Source organism: Lithobates pipiens, unplaced genomic scaffold, assembly GCF_037356315.1.
Source record: "Lithobates pipiens isolate NorthernLeopardFrog02 unplaced genomic scaffold, aLitPip1_a1.2 Scaffold_3, whole genome shotgun sequence".
Lineage (NCBI taxonomy): Eukaryota > Metazoa > Chordata > Amphibia > Anura > Ranidae > Lithobates > Lithobates pipiens.
The window spans coordinates 273990708-274007871 of NW_027507790.1; the positions used below are offsets into that span (position 1 = coordinate 273990708).

The 17164-nt window shown below is 44.8% G+C and overlaps 1 protein-coding gene across 1 annotated transcript in view; it reads right to left on the reverse strand.

Annotated features, from left to right (window-relative positions):
- The window catches only part of LOC143941158 (vomeronasal type-2 receptor 26-like), a 115861-nt gene extending 101724 nt beyond the window's left edge, over positions 1–14137 (reverse strand). Inside the window, exon 1 of the mRNA XM_077463184.1 lies at positions 13848–14137. Coding sequence (XP_077319310.1) covers positions 13848–14077 — 230 coding nt within the window. The 5' untranslated portion in view covers positions 14078–14137. The remainder of the gene's footprint in view (positions 1–13847) is intronic.
- Positions 14138–17164: the final 3027 nt, after the last annotated feature.

Sequence of the window (17164 nt, forward strand, 5' to 3'; positions counted from 1 at the left end):
CGCTGGGGGCCGCCTCGCCGGACGCCATTTTGCGGCCTACTAGGCCTCTAGAATCCCCGGACTTTCCTGCGGGACGGTCGGATCCGCCGCCGGATCGAACGCACCCCTCCGCCGCACCGCTACATCCGCTGCATGTGGGAACCTCCTGGGATCCTCAACTCTGCATTCATCCGGCCTGGTGAGTCCCCTGTGGGGATAATTGCACTGACCCAGAACTTTCAGCTGCCTGCTCCCCTCCAAGCCTCTCCTCCTTATCCCACATCCTCCAGACCCTGCTAACCCTGCTGGGACATCCCCACAGATCCCTAAGACCTGACTCATTGCCACCTATATCCCACCCCACCAGGCACGCCTCATCACTGGCAGCACTCTCCCAGCAAGGCCCTGGCTTCGGCCTACACTGGAGCCTAGAGGCCATCTTGCTACACCCTGCTACACCTTGTTCTTCATAGCTCATAACTCCGCAGGGTGTGGGCCTTATTTCAAACTCAATCCATACTAACTCAGGGGCATGGCTAGCCCCTAATTGAGATGCCCGCCTGAGTCATTACCTCCATTCCATAGCGGGGAGACGAGCTACTCACAGCTACTACACACCCCGAATAGGCATACCGCCTGGACTGGGAAACACATCCGGACTCTGGGGCATGTCGAAGAAGCGACAGAAACCCCCTGCGCCGCGCCGCCTCACTCACTATTACACATCCGCCACCATGCAGGAGGCCCAAGATGGCGCCGGCTCCGGGGAGTTCTCGCAGGTCCTCTCCCAGCCCTCAACGCTCCAATGGGCAACAGCATCCTCGTCATCCAGAAGGGGAAAGCATCACTCTCCAAGGGACCGAGATGGACACCCTCCCACCACCACCTATGCCGCAGGGCACACCTCACGCTGATAGAGGTAAGAGACTGGCCTCTTCCCCTGCACAATCCCCAGGCAAGGAACCTCACGCGAAGAAGCAGCTCTTGTCTGCAGTTGTAGCAGGTGGACAGAATGCAGACCGAACCCCCTCTCTTGCGGCAGTCCCAGTATCAGATAACCCAGTCTCAGAAGCCACGTTAAAAACCATGCTGCTCACACTCCAAACGGATCTCCACAGAGAACTACAATTCTCGTTGTCCCAGATACACGACAGAGTGGATTGCCTGGAGGAGAGAACAGATACCATCGAGGAGACGTTGCAAGACTACTCCAAAGCTCACAATGAACTTTTGGATGCACATGACCATCACTCCGCAGAAATCCACCGTCTAAAGTTAAAAATGGCGGACTTGGAAGATCGCGCTAGGCGCAATAATATTAAATTCAGAGGGGTTCCGGAATCCGTTAAGCCACCGGACATTATTCCATACCTACAGCAACTATTCACCACACTGGTGCCTCATCTGAGCAACACTGACATTCTAATTGACCGGGCCCACAGAATTTCTAAACCCACTCAACTGCCTGATGACGTCCCCAGAGACATTCTAGCGCGCATCCATTTTTTTCATATTAAGGAACAGATCCTTGCCACTACCAGATTATCAAAGTCTCTACCCCCTCCCTACAACAATGTCAAACTGTTCACAGACCTCTCCCCGACCACGATGGAACTTCGCAGAACTTTCTCTCCAGTCACATCCATCCTGCAACAAAAAAAGATCGCCTACAGGTGGGGCTTCCCCACGAAACTACTGGTGAGCTATCAGCAGCAAGTGATCCCCATCCTCAACCCCAAAGATGGCTATAAGAAATTAACCAACTGGGGTTTCCTCCCGCTGCCCCCGAGAGACACCCGCCGCACTAATGAGCATTTTTCTTCACCCCCTGCTGGAAAAGATACTACTTCACGAAGAGAGCGCGAAACCTAACTCCGCGGTACACTCCGGTCCGAACATGGATCTCCCCGTTATGGACGGACTGACTCTTGCAAGTATACGAATTTACTACTGTTTGCTTTAGTTTCTTTGAACTTGAACAACGTTACTGTTTATTTGTTGGTGCACCCTTCCTCTTTACACCCCCCAGATTAGAGTGTGCTAGGCACACGAACAGATACCCGTATTCGTACGGTTCACCCCCTTAACACCCCTGCTCTCTTGTTTTGTATTCACCCGGTTTTTTGTTTTCTGTTTTCTATTAGAGGTTTGCAAACCCTGTTTTCACAGCACGCACTTGATACTTATTGTATTGCCTTTTCTTCATTTGTGTTCGCTACAGTAATCTCTTTCTGAGTCTTCCCTTTCCATTGTCTCCCTATAGGCATGGCCCTCACGATCTCCACTATCAATGCCAAGGGCCTAAATTCCCCATTTAAGCGTAGCCTCCTCTGGAGAGAGGCGTCTAATCTCCACTCTGACATCCTCTGTGTTCAAGAGACTCATTTCACACAAACTGATCCCCCCAAATGTTCTAACAGACGCTACCCTCACACCTTCTTTGCGAATGCTTCACGGAAACAGAGGGGGGTGATGGTAGCTGTCAGCTCCTCGGTAGACTTTGAGCTACACCAATTCGAGAAGGATGCAGAGGGGAGATATATAATTCTATCGGCCACAGTCAATACTCGTCCTCTAACCATTGTAAATGTATATGCTCCTCATGTTGCACAAAAGAAATTTTTTACTACCCTTATGGCCAAACTAGCTCCGTACAGATTGTCATCATTAATCATATGTGGAGACTTTAACGGTCTCTCTGACCCCGCACTCGACTCAACTTCACACGCCAAGCATAGACCCTCTGCCCTAGCAGCTATGCTTGCCCGCGAAGACCTTTATGACTCATGGAGGTGCATGCACGGCTCAGAAAGAGATTACACCTTTTCCCCCCCCCCCCATCAGTCCTACTCCAGAATAGACCTGATTATCACAGATAAACATGTATTACAGTCAATTTCTGAATCAAGTATAGGACTTATCTCGTGGTCCGACCACGCCCCTGTCACTATTAAACTAGCCCGCTATCACAGTCACCCAGGCACACTCTCTGGAGATTGAATTCATCCATCCTTAATGATCCTAAACTTGCCTCCCAAATACATGCAGAACTCCTCTCCTACTTCCAAGTCAATGACAATTCCGTTGATGACCACGCTGTCATCTGGAATGCCCATAAAGCCTGCCTACGCGGCCTTTTCATCAAGTTGGGTGCGCAGCAAAAAAAGGCCCGTGCGGCCACCACGGCTACCTTGCTCCAACAGATTCGAACCTTGGAAACCATAAACAAATCCTCCCCTTCGGACATGATCTCCGCTGACTTAACCACTTCAGCTCCGGACCAATAAATACCTTAAGGACCAGAGGTCTTTTTGCAATTTCGCACTGCGCTGCTTTAACTGGTAATTGCGCGGTCATGCAATATTGCACCCAAACGAAATTTGCGTCCTTTTCTTCCCACAAATAGAGCTTTCTTTTGATGGTATTTGATTGCCTCTGCGATTTTTTTTTTTTGCGATATAAATGGAAAAAGAGCGAAAATTTTGAAAAAAAAATATATTTTCTTCTTTTTGTTATAAGAAAAATCGAATAAACTAAATTTTAGTCATACATTGAGGGCAAAATTTATTCAGCCACATGTCTTTAGTAAAAAAAATGTCAATAAGTGTATATTTTTTGGTTTGCGCAAAAGTTATAGCGTCTACAAACTAGAGTACATTTTCTGGAATTTACACAGCTTTTAATTTATGACTGCCGATCTCATTTCTTGAGGTGCTAAAATGGCAGGGCAGTACAAATCCCCCCCAAATGACCCCATTTTGGAAAGTAGACACCCCAAGGAAATTGCTGATGGGTATGTTGAGCCCATTGAATATTTATTTTTTTTGTCCTAAGGGATTGAATAATGACAAAAAAAAAAAAAAAAAATTTTTTTTACAAAAAGTTGTCACTAAATGATATATTGCTCACACATGCCATGGTTATATGTGGAATTGCACCCCAAAATATATTCCGCTACTTCTCCCGAGTATGGGGATACCACATGTGTGGGACTTTTTGGGAGTCTAGTCGCGCACGGCACCCCGAAAACCAATCACCACCTTCAAGATTTCTAAGGGTGCAAATTTTTGATTTAACTCCTCACTACCTATCACAGTTTCGAAGGCCATAAAATGCCAAAATAGCACAAAACCCCCCAAAATGACCCCATTTTGGAAAGTAGACACCCCAAGCTATTTACTGAGAGGCATGTTGAGTCCATGGAATATTTTATATTTTGCCACAAGTTGCGGGAATATTACAAACTTTTTTTTTTTTGCACCAAGTTGTCACTAAATGATATATTGCTCACACATGCTATGGGCATATGTGAAATGACACCCCAAAATACATTCTGCTGCTTCTCCTGAGTACAGGGATACCACATGTGTGGGACTTTTTGGGAGTCTAGTCGCGCACGGCACCCCGAAAACCAATCACCACCTTCAGGATTTCTAAGGGTGCAAATTTTTGATTTAACTCCTCACTACCTATCACAGTTTCGAAGTCCATAAAATGCCAAAATAGCACAAAACCCCCCCAAATGACCCCATTTTGGAAAGTAGACACCCCAAGCTATTTACTGAGAGGCATGTTGAGTCCATGGAATATTTTATATTTTGCCAAAAGTTGCGGGAATATTACAAACTTTTTTTTTTTTTGCACAAAGTTGTCACTAAATGATATATTGCTCACACATGCTATGGGCAGAAGTCAAATTACACCCCAAAATAAATTCTGCTGCTTCTCCCGAGTACGGGGATACCACATGTGGGGGACTTTTTGGGAGCCTAGCCACGTACGGGACCCCGAAAACCAAGCACTGCCTTCCGGATTTGAATATAAAATGCTACCAAAAAACCTGTTAGCGATGGCAGGGATCAGGCCTGACTCTGCGATCGCTGCAGTTATGTGTTTAGTGTTTTGTAAGTGACAGTGATCGATCGATACTGCACTTGGGTGGGCTGGGCAGAGGGGCAAAACGCAGGTGCCAGCAGGTATTTGGGCTGATCCCGCTAACAATGCGTTTTTTTGGAACCCTTAACTGCTGGGGACGCTAGTATAGATCTGATCAGATCAGATATTGATCTGTTCAGATTCTATACCACTACGGGAGGTGTATGCTTTGCGTGTGGGTGTTAGCGGTACTGGCACTAACCTAGCGCTGCCTGGGGCGACGCAGACCCTGACCCTAAAACCTAATTGATATCACCCACCGGGTGATCAGGGGGTTAAACCTTTAACACTTATACGGTGATCAGTGGTGAAAGGGTTAACTAGGAGCAATCAGGGGGTTCAAATTTTTATTAGGTAGTATATGGGGGTCCCTGGCGCTATATAAAAACCTGACGGGGAACCTAAATAACTAACTGGCTAACCAGCGTCACCAGTGACACTTATACTGTGATCGCTGGTGAAAGGGGGTGAAAGGGTTAACTAGCAGCAATCAGGGGGTAAAAACCATTATTGGGTAGTATATCGGGGTACCTAGCGCTATAAAAACCTGGCGGTGAACCTAAAAAAATAACTAGCTACCTAGCGACACTAGCGACACTGATGCAGCGTTCAGAAAAATGATCGCTTAGTGACACTGGCAAAAGGGGGTGAAAGGGTTAACTAGCGGAAATCAGGGGGTTAAAACCATTATTGGGTAGTATATCGGGGTACCTAGCGCTATAAAAACCTGGCGGTGAACCTAAAAAAATAACTAGCTACCTAGCGACTGTAGCGACACTAATGCAGCGATCAGAAAAACGATCGCTTAGTGACACTGGCAAAAGGGGGTGAAAGGGTTAACTAGCGGCAATCAGGGGGTTAAACCCATTATTGGGTAGTATATCGGGGTACCTAGCGATATAAAAACCTGGCGGTGAACCTAAAAAAATAACTAGCTACCTAGCGACACATGCAGCGATCAGAAAAATGATCGCTTAGTGACACTGGCAAAAGGGGGTGAAAGGGTTAACTCTAGGGGCAATCAGGGGGTTAAATCTTTATTGGGGGGTGATAGGGGGCTACCCTGGACCTAACACTAACTGTCCTGACAGTTTTTACTGTCACAACTGACACTGAATGCATTGATCAGTAAAGAAATGATCAATGCAATCAGTGACACTGTGACTGGGGGGGAGGGGGGGCGGGGGGGGATCGGGGGGCGATCGGGGGGGGGATCGGGGGGGGGTTTGTGTGCCTGTGTGTACCTACATGTCAGTGTAGTGTTGGTGCACACTTACTTTTACTCTTCTCCTCGTAGTCCGGTCAAAAAGACCGCCCCGAGGAGAATGACATCACTTCCTCCTTCCTGTGTAAACAATACACAGGGGAGGAAGCTTCTCATTGGCCAGGAGCGATCAAGAGGGGGTGGCCGAAAACCAACGGCCATCCCCTCATCACGGAGCGCTCCTGGACCGAATCGGACCGCCGTAACCAGCGGGAGGGGGTCCGATCGGACCCCCCACCCGCTGGAAGGCAATCACGTAGATGTACGTGATTATGCCTGCCTGTGCCATTGTGCTGACGTACATTGGCAATACGGCGGTCCTGAAGTGGTTAAAAAACCTTAGGGCTAAACTTAGTGAACACCTTCACATGAAATTTGAATACTATATAAAACGCCTTAAGCTACAATCCTACTCCTCAGCGAACAAACCGACCGCATTTATGGCCAAGCAGCTGAGGCGACAACTCACTCACAAAAAAATTTCCTTTCTGACAACCTCCAATAAAACACGTATTACTAATCCCCTCGATATTGCTAACGAATTTAGCAGCTTCTATCATGCTCTTTATAACCTCAACACTACCGACCCCTCCCCCCCACCTTCCCAAGCCGATATAGCTAATTTCCTAGCATCTGTATCGCTCCCTACGATCACCCCTGAACAACTGGACTCCTTATCAGCCCCCTTCCTCCCAGAAGAAATCCATTCTCTCATTAAGAAGCTCCCCCTACATAAAGCCCCGGGCCCAGATGGCATTACCAACGAGTACTATAAGAAATATGCTGACATCATTGTACCCTATCTCTGCAAAACCTATAACCAATTTGCGAGCACTGGACAGATCCCCAAGGAATCCCTAGAAGCACTTGTAGTCACTATCCCTAAGCCAGGTAAACCTGCTGATAGCCCAGCGAACTACCGTCCCATATCACTCCTCAACACAGACACCAAACTTTATGCCAAACTTCTAGCCCAGCGACTGGCCGTAATTCTCCCAGACCTAATACATCGTGATCAAGTGGGCTTCGTCCCGGGAAGGCAGACAGCAGATGGAACCAGACGGTTTATCGACCTGATTCAATGGGTCGAATGTAAGCGAACGCCTTCTTTCTTCCTCTCTCTGGACGCGGAGAAGGCGTTCGATCGAGTCTCCTGGCCCTATATGGAGGCAGTCCTCCGCAAGGTAGGGCTTTCAGGCTCCTTCCTGTCAGCCATTCTGGGACTCTATACGCACCCTAGTGCACGTGTGTGGACCTCGGGCATAATATCGAACCCTTTTCAAATCACCAATGGCACCCGCCAAGGATGCCCTTTGTCCCCACTGATATTTGCCCTGGTAATGGAGCCCTTAGCGCAGACTATCAGACAAAACCCCCAAATTAAAGGCATCACGGTGGCAGACACAGAACACAAAATTGGCCTCTACGCCGATGATGTTATCATTGCCCTCAACGACCCACTTACCTCACTCTCTGAGGTTCAACGCACGTTGGACTCCTTCAGCGCTGTATCAATGTACAAAGTTAACCATTCCAAATCTTTAATGCTGAATCTTGGCCTAGACCCACACACCGTGTCCCAGATTTCAGCAATGACCTCTTTCATGTGGGCTACCAACTCTTTCCTCCCGTACTTAGGTATACAGCTGACATACCCCAGCTCCATTCTGATGAGAACCAATCTTGAAACTTTACTAGGCAAACTTCACCGCCTAGCCAAAGACCTACTGACTACACCGGCTTCCTGGGCAGGTAGAATTGCACAAACCAAAATGTATCTACTCCCCCACATTCTCTACTTTTTCCGTTCCATCCCCCTCCCGCCCCTACAAGCCCATCTTAAAAAGCTCCAAGGGATACTTAATGCTTTCATTTGGCAGCACAAACATCCCAGAATTAGAAATACTATCCTCCTGACACCCACTCGCTTTGGTGGCATGGGGGCCCCTAATCTTAAAGCATATTACCGAGCTGTCCTACTAGATCAACTCAAAACATGGTGGTCCTCAGACCTACAACCCACTTGGAAGCAGATAGAACTTGCTACCTTAATGACAGACCCAATGAATATTTTGACAGCTATCTGGTTGCGCCTTAAACCTTCTCGTTACCCACTTGACTCAATTAACGCATCCCTTAGAGTATGGCAAACATACTTTCAAAACACTGCTCATGTCTCCCTGGCGCTTCTCCCACTGGTCCCCCTAGAAGCCCTCCAAGTATTCTCCCCCGATCTCCCCATAGGGGTCTGGGTCGCAGCTGGGATTACTAATCTGAACACGTTATTTTCTTCAGCAACTCTCCTATCCTTCTCCCAACTACAACACATCTATCATGTCCCCTCCGCAACATTCTTCTTATATCTCCGGATCAGGTCCATCCTAGCAAATCTCCCTCTTTCCTCCAAGAACTCACTCAAGGATCCCCTACTACAGTTTTTTGGGAATAAATCTCAAAAAAAGGGAGGCATTTCACTCATCTACAGAATACTCACCTCACCAGACCCAGAAGTTGACCCCGCACGCACTGCATACTGGTCATCTAAACTGCAACACGTAGTTCCCCCAGAAACTTGGCAGAAGGCTCTGAATGCTCCGACACGCTTCTCTCACTGCATCTCGCATTGGGAATCTCTGATGAAACTTTACCACGGTTGGTACTACACACCGACCAGGCTGGCGAAAATTTTTCCCTCTTCCTCACCTAATTGTTGGAGGAACTGCGGTGACAGAGGTACATTACTGCATATCTGGTGGGGCTGCCCCTATATACAGCCATTCTGGAAAAAAATGAAAAACCTAATACACCAGATTTGTAAAATAACTTTCCCGCTCTCTCCCACTGACTTACTGCTAGGTCTATCTGTCCTCTCGTGGCCGCACCACCGGCACGCCCTACTGACCCACATCCTTATCGCTGCCCGACTAGCTATTGCAAAAAATTGGAAATCTGTACATTCCCCGACCCTGAAACAAGTCCTCATACTGCTGAATACCCACTTTGGATTCGAATACGCCTTTGCTAAAGCTAACCTCACAACCGATAAGTTCCTGTATGCCTGGAAACTTTGGATAGCGGACCCCAGGAGTAGCCCATTGCACTGAACATCCTGGGTATCATATTCATTTTATATCTGTTTCTAAAGCTTGATGTTACCCATAATCAAGAATATACCCAAAGTACATATACTGAACCTACCCGTATATTTTTCTCTTGTCTGATTTTTCTCCCTCATTCAGTTTTGCCTATACTATGTCCGCAAATCAAACTATGGTTATACCTGTTTTCATATTTTTATATTTGTACTCTTATATGTCCTCCCTCATCCCTTTTGCAAACCTCCCCTTCCTCAAAACCGAGTATCCTGCTAGAATTTTGATATGTTACTGTGTTATACACCATATCTGCATACCTGTATCTGTATGTACCCTACCTGTTTGACAAGTTTATTGCCAGGGTATGCCCGCTTGGCTATGTATCTTTCTTCTGATTTTTTTTTTCATCTCTTAATAAAAATTTACAGTTAAAAAAAAAAAAAAAAATTTGCACATAGACTTTAACAGTGTTTGAACTTTTGGTCCGTTCTTATGTTCTGCCGCAAACTGAACCGGGGGGGTGTTAGGCTCATCCCTAGTGATCAGTGCTAAAAAAAAAACACTCTCACTGTACTAATGACACTGGCAGGGAAGAGGGTGATGTGGAGAACACAAAATCTCCATTTTCCCCTCTCACAGAATAGTGGTCTGTCTTGTTTACATAGGCAGACTGCCGTTCTGTGCCGGCAAACATCAAGTCTGCTGGACCCGCTGATTTGCTCTCGCTGTGTCCAATCACAGCTGGTGCGGGTCGCTGGCATCGTGTGCATACACTCCAGACCCAGTGCACAAAATTACGTACAGGTACGTGATTTCACATGGGAGGGATGCCCTGCCACAGTAAATATGAATGGGTCGGTCCACAAGAGGCTAATGCCGCGTACACACGAGCGGACTTTTCAACATCAAAGGTCCGACGGAACAATTCCGGCAGACTATTCGATCGTGTGCGGGCTGCAGCGGACTTTTGATTTGCAAAAGTCTGACAGACTTTAGAAATGGAACATGTTTCAAATTTTTCCACCAGAACTCCGCTGGACCCAGTTCCTACCGAGAAATCCGCTCGTGTGTGTGCTAGTCCGACGGACAAAAACCGATGCGAGGGCAGCTATTGGCTACTGGCTATGAACTTCCTTATTCTAGTCTGGTCGTACGTCATCACATTCGAATCCGTCGGACTTTGGTGTGATTGTGTGTGGCCAAGTCTGTTCATTTGGAAAGTCTGTCAGAACTCTGTCAGAACTCCGTCAGAACTCCGTCGAAAGTCTGTCGGACCTAAGTCTGGTCGTGTGTACGCGGCATAAAACACACATAAGCCATAAACAACATGAAAACAAACTGGGTGGCCGATCCACGGCAGAATTTTAGTAAAAGGAACCCCCCACTATGCCCTGTGCTGGAGGTTGTAAAAAAAAAAAAAAAAGCACAGATTGCACATGTGTGTATAAATAATGGTAACAGAACAATTGGGATTAAAGTGTGAGCACACTTAACACTTTCTACAAAAAAAAAAACTTCTCCCTTGGATTTAATCATGTCCTCTCTAGAGCATTTTTTTTTCACATATATATAAAATCTTTATTTTTAGTTAAAAAAAAATATCTAAAAGCCCCCAGAACATATTATCTTTTGTGAAAGCAGAGGCCTGGTAGAACAAAAATGCATTCTGACAGTGGGGAGGGGAGTCTCGCAACCAGAATATAATGTCTCAATGGGGAGGATTCCTCCATCTACCTGGCTGAGTGAAAAAAAATATATATATACATCTATGGACAGATTTAAAGTAATCACTTTTAAAACAACAAAAAGTAATGCCGTGTACACACGACCAGTTTTTCCCTCTGATGATTTTTACACTGAAACTGTCTTGCATACACACGATCACACCAAAGTCCGATCGCCAAGAACGCGATGACGTACAACACATACAACGGGACAAAAAAAAGGAAGTTCAATAGCCAGTAGCCAATAGCCTCCATCTCGTACTTGCTTCAGAGCATGCTTCGTTTTTGGTCTGTCGAGTGGTTTTCCCGATAGGAATTGGTTCCGTCGGAAATATTTAAAACATGTTCTATTTCTAGGTCCATCAGAATTTTCGAAAAAAAAAAAGTCTGATGAGGCCCACACGCGATCAGAATATATGATGAAAAGCTTCTGTCTTACTTTTTCTTTCGGACATTCCGCTCATGTCGATTAAGTGGTTTTAGTGTTGCGCAAATGGGGGAATACAAGAAAGGAGGGGAGAGGGAGGGGGGGGGGGGAAGGGGGGAGAAAGAGAGGGAAGGAGAAAAGAAAAAGGGGAAGGGGAAGAAAGGGCAGGGAGGGGGAAGGGAAACAGATGAGTATGCAGGTAAAGGATAAAAGGGTAAAGGTCAAAAAGTGCTAGTGTAAAATTATGTGTCTGGGTGTGTACAAATCCTTGTTCGGTACGTGCTAAACTAAAATAAATGTTAGAGAGTGGCAATCAAATATAGATTCTGATAGAGTGCCATGCAAATAAAAACTCACAGTAATGAATGAATGCCTGAAACAATAGACATACAAATCGTGGGTGCTGTGCAAAACTGCAATAAAATATGCTGACAATAAATAAATATATAACTTAAGGTGATAGTCCAAAATATATGACTAAAAGTGTACAGTGAGAATACTCACATAAGCACAATCCCATGTGACATGCCAAGTGGAAAAAACACAGATATCAATCAATCCAATATAACAAAATACATGTTCCATGCGGTGTTTATAAAGTGCCAAGTGAAAAAAAATATACAGATAACAATCAATCCAATATAACAAAATGCATGTTCCATGCGGTGTTTATAAAGTGCAAATAGTGCTAGCAGCAAAAAAAAAAAAAAGGCTTCCCCTTAGAACACATCACGTCCACAGGACTGAATATCCCAGACTGATTACCAGCACCTTATTTTTATGTGTTTATCATTTCACCTGTGTTGTAACGTTTTTTTTTTTTTTTTTTTTTTGCTGCTAGCACTATTTGCACTTTATAAACACCGCATGGAACATGCATTTTGTTATATTGGATTGATTGTTATCTGTATATTTTTTTTCACTTGGCACTTTATAAACACCGCATGGAACATGCATTTTGTTATATTGGATTGATTGATATCTGTGTTTTTTCCACTTGGCATGTCACATGGGATTGTGCTTATGTGATTATTCTCACTGTACACTTTTAGTCATATATTTTGGACTATCACCTTAAAGCGGAGGGCCAGTTTAAAAAAAAAAAAAAAAAGTCAGCAGCTGCAAACACTGCAGCTGCTGACTTAATAAAATCACTTACCTGTCCAGGGCGCCCGCGATGTCGGCCGCCCGAGGCTGAGCCGTCCCTCGGCTCTCGGGTCCCGGCGCCGCCATTCCCTGTAAGGGAAACAGGCAGCGGAGCCTTACGGCTTCACTGCCCGTTTCCTACTGCGCATGCGCGAGTCCCGCAGCGCTTTCTGTATGGGACGTGCTGTGTTCTGGAACACACAGTTCCCAGAACACAGCGCGACCCATTACCCAGAAGACGCCGCGACGAAGACAGAAGACGGAAGATCTCTGCGGAGGAGGAAGAGGAAGATTAGGATAAAGTGCCTAGCAACAGGCATTTCTGGTAAGTAAAAAAAAATTTTTTTTCTCATTTTATTTTTTTTTGATTTTTTTGTCATTTTTAACATTTTTTGGTTTTCAGGGTGGCCCTCCACTTTAAGTTATATATTTATTTATTGTCAGCATATTTTATTGCAGTTTTGCACAGCACCCACGATTTGTATGTCTATTGTTTCAGGCATTCATTCATTACTGTGAGTTTTTATTTGCACGGCACTCTATCAGAATCTATATTTGATTGCCACTCTCTAACATTTATTTTAGTTTAGCACGTACCGAACAAGGATTTTTACACACCCAGACACATAATTTTACACTAGCACTTTTTGACCTTTACCCTTTTATCCTTTACCTGCATACTCATCTGTTCCCCTTCCCCCTCCCTGCCCTTTCTTCCCCTTCCCCTTTTTCTTTTCTCCTTCCCTCTCTTTCTCCCCCCTTCCCCCCCCCCCCCTCCCCTCCTTTCTTGTATTCCCCCATTTGCGCAACACTAAAACCACTTAATCGATATTGCTCAGGGAGTAGGTGAAGCTCCCCTCAGTGTTTGCAGCATCCCTCTATTCCCCCTGTCAAGGTGGTTGGCGCAGAGGTACTTTATACACTAATTCCGCTCATGTCGCTCCATCCACACAAACAGAGTGGATGGAGGAATCCCCCACACTTCAGCTTCAAAGAAAGCAACTTCTCCAACACCCTGAAACTGTTATAGTTTGATACAAGTTTTGTCACCATCACCCACCCCGTCACTGTCATCCACCCTGTCACTGTCACCCACCCCTGTCACTTTCTGGACAGCTTGGCTTTGCATGTAAATAAGGAGATATTTTATATCCATTATATACATTCTTATAATATTTCCATCACATGTATTTCTTCCAATCATTTTGTAAAGTCCTCTTTGTTTTTCTTTGTCACCCTGATCACATTTTTATCTTCCTAGCAAGGAAGTTACATACCTGTATATCTTTTCTTGAGGTACATCAACGTTATCTTCTTTCAACCTTACAGTGAGCACTCCTCCAATGATCAAATCTCCATCCTGAAAATATTGGAACTCGTCAAATACCTGAATATAATGAAGAGTACAGGCCGGACTCTGCATTCCTGATCTCCAGAGTGTCACACATTGCAGGATCACACAGAACTGGAAGATGTAGGTATATGATACACCCATAGCTCCGATCATTGGGTTCTTCTTTAATTAAAGTCTATAATTGTCTGTTGTGACAGAGACCTCTGCAGCATGGGTATCACAATGACAATACAATGAGATGGTTTCTCTCCCCTTCTTATACAGTTCAGTACCATACATCTCTTTGTTCTCAATATACTGATATCATTTTCTATCTACTTTTAGTTGTTTGTACAGGTAGTTTATTTGTGAGTGGTTAAGTTTAGTCCTCTATTATTCATATTATTTTAGCAACTTTAAACCAAGACACAGAATTTCTTTAAAATAAACTCTATTCATCAAGTTCAGTCATTGTGAGTGTAGTGTGACCACCATTCATCTTTACATTAGTGTCCATGTAGGGATAGTTCAGTCATTGTGAATGTAGTGCGACTATTAATCTTTACATTAGTGTGAATGTAGGGATAGTTCAGTCATTGTGAGTGTAGTGCGATCACCATTCATCTTTACATTAGTGTGAATGTAGGGATAGTTCAGTCAGTATGAGTGTAATGACCGTTTAACACAGTTTTTTTTCTGTGCATCATTGCAAGTTTATTGCAAGCCATATAGTTCATTGCATTACTGCAAGTTTAATGCCATATATTTCATTGCACTATTGCAAGTTTAACGCCATATAGTTCTGTGCGTTACTGCAAGTTTAGTGCCAGAAAGTTGTGTGCATTACTGCAAGTGTAAAGCCATATAGTTCTGTGCATTACTGCGAGTTTAATGCCGTATATTTCATTGTGCTGCTGCAAGTTTAACACCATATATTTCATTGCATTACTACATGTTTAACGCCATATATTTCATTGCATTACTACATGTTTAACGCCATATAGTTCTGTGCATTACTGAAGTTTGGTTCAGTCATTGTGTAGTGCGACCACCATTCATCTTCCACACATTAGTGTGAATGTAGGGATAGTTCAGTCAGAATGAGTGTAGTGACCATTTAACACAGTTTTTTTTCTGTGCATCATTGCAAGTTTAACGCCATATAGTTCATTGCATTACTGCAAGTTTAATGCCATATATTTCATTACGTTATTGCAAGTTTAACGCCATATAGTTCTGTGTGCTACTGCAAGTTTAGCACCGTAAAGTTGTGTGCATTACTGCAAGTTTAGCACCGTAAAGTTGTGTGCATTACTGCAAGTTTAAAGCCATATAGTTCTGTGCATTACTGCAAGTTTAATGACGTATATTTCATTGTGCTGCTGCAAGTTTAACGCCATATATTTAATTGCATTACTGCAAGTTTAACACCATATAGTTCTGTGCATTACTGAAGTTTAACGCCATATAGTTCTGTGCGTTACTGCAAGTTTAATGCATATAGTTCTATGCGTTACTGCAAGTTTAACAAAATATAGTTCTGGGCGTTACAGCAAGTTTAACGCTGTATATTTCATTGCATTACTGAAAGTTTAACGTCATGCATTTCATTGCATTACTGCAAGTTTAATGCCATAAAGTTCTGTGCATTATGGCAAGTTTAATGCTGTATAGTTCTGTGCGTTACTGAAAGTTTAAGGCTGTATCGTTCTGTGCATTACTGAAAGTTTAATGCTGTATATTTCATTGCATTACTGCAAGTTTAATGCCATATATTTCATTGTGTTACTGCAAGTTTAACGCCATATAGTTCTGTGCATTACTGCAAGTTTAACGCAATATAGTTCTGTGCTTTACTGCAAGTTTTACAAAATATAGTTCTGTGCGTTACTGCAAGTTTAACGCTGTATATTTCATTGCCTTACTGCAAGTTTAACGCCATACATTTCATTGTGTTATTGCAAGTTTAACGCCATAAAATTATGTGTGTTGCGGCAAGTTTAATGCTGTATAGTTCTGTACGTTACTGCAAGTTTAAGGCTGTATCGTTCTCTGCATTACTGCAAGTTTAATGCAGTATATTTCATTGTGTTACTGCAAGTTTAACGCCATATAATTCTATGTGTTACTGCATATTTGACACAGTATATCATAGTGTGTCCATGAAGTGTGTCTCTTGTCGTAAATACTCAAATTAAAGTGCACCAAACACCACATTCCATTGATTAAAGTGCATCCACGTACACATTTACACTTTATTACATTTTGTTAATAAGCACCCACCCACTCCCGATGGACCAGAGTCCGCCAGGCAATTCGATCGTGTGTGGGCTCCAGTGGACTTTTTCTTCCCAAAAGTCCGGCGGACTTAGAAAAGAAGACTTGACTCAAAATTGTCCGCCGGACTCAGCTTTCGAGCGGACAATCTGCTCATCTGTATGCTGCTCCGCCGCACTTTGCAAATGAACGGACTTGCCCACACATGGACTAAAGTCTGTTCATTTTAATGGTGACTTCAGGTACAACGGGACTAGAGAAGGAAGTCAATCTCGCCGCCTCCATTGGCAAGATTGACACCTTGCGAGTCTCGTTGCCTGGTATGGGTTTTAAGGTTAACTTCAGCGTAGGGGTCCCCCAAAGTCCATACCAGACCCTTATCTGAGCACACAGCCTGGCCAGTTAGGAAAGGGGATGGGGACGAGCGGAACCGTACCAGGCCACATGCCCTCAACATGGTGGGTTGGGTGCTTTGGGGAAGGGGGCGCCCTGCGGCCCCCCCACCCCAAAGTACCTTTTCCCCATGTTGATGAGGACAAAGGCCTCTTTCCGACAACCCTGGCCGTTGGTTGTCAGGGTCTGTGGGGAGGGAGCTTATCGGAATCCGGGAGCGCCCTTTAATAAGGGGGCCCCCAGATCCTGGCCCCCACTCTACGTGAATGAGTATGGGGTACATCACCTGAGGGAAAAAGTGTCAATAAAAAAAAACACTACACAGGTTTTTAAAGTAGTTCTTCGGAGGTCTTCTTCCGACTTCGGGGGTCTTCTTCCGACTTCCTTGTGCTTTCAGGTTCTTCTTGCTAGGCTCCTCTGCTATCTTCTGCTCTTTTGCCACTCTTTTGCTAGCAGAGGAGCCCGGCTTTCTCTTCTTTTGCCGCATGTGGGCAAGCCCGCTCATTTGGAAAGGCCGACAATCTTCCGCCAAAAGCCCGGCGGATTGTCCACCGGACCTAGTCCACCGGAAAGTCTGTTCATGTGTGGTCG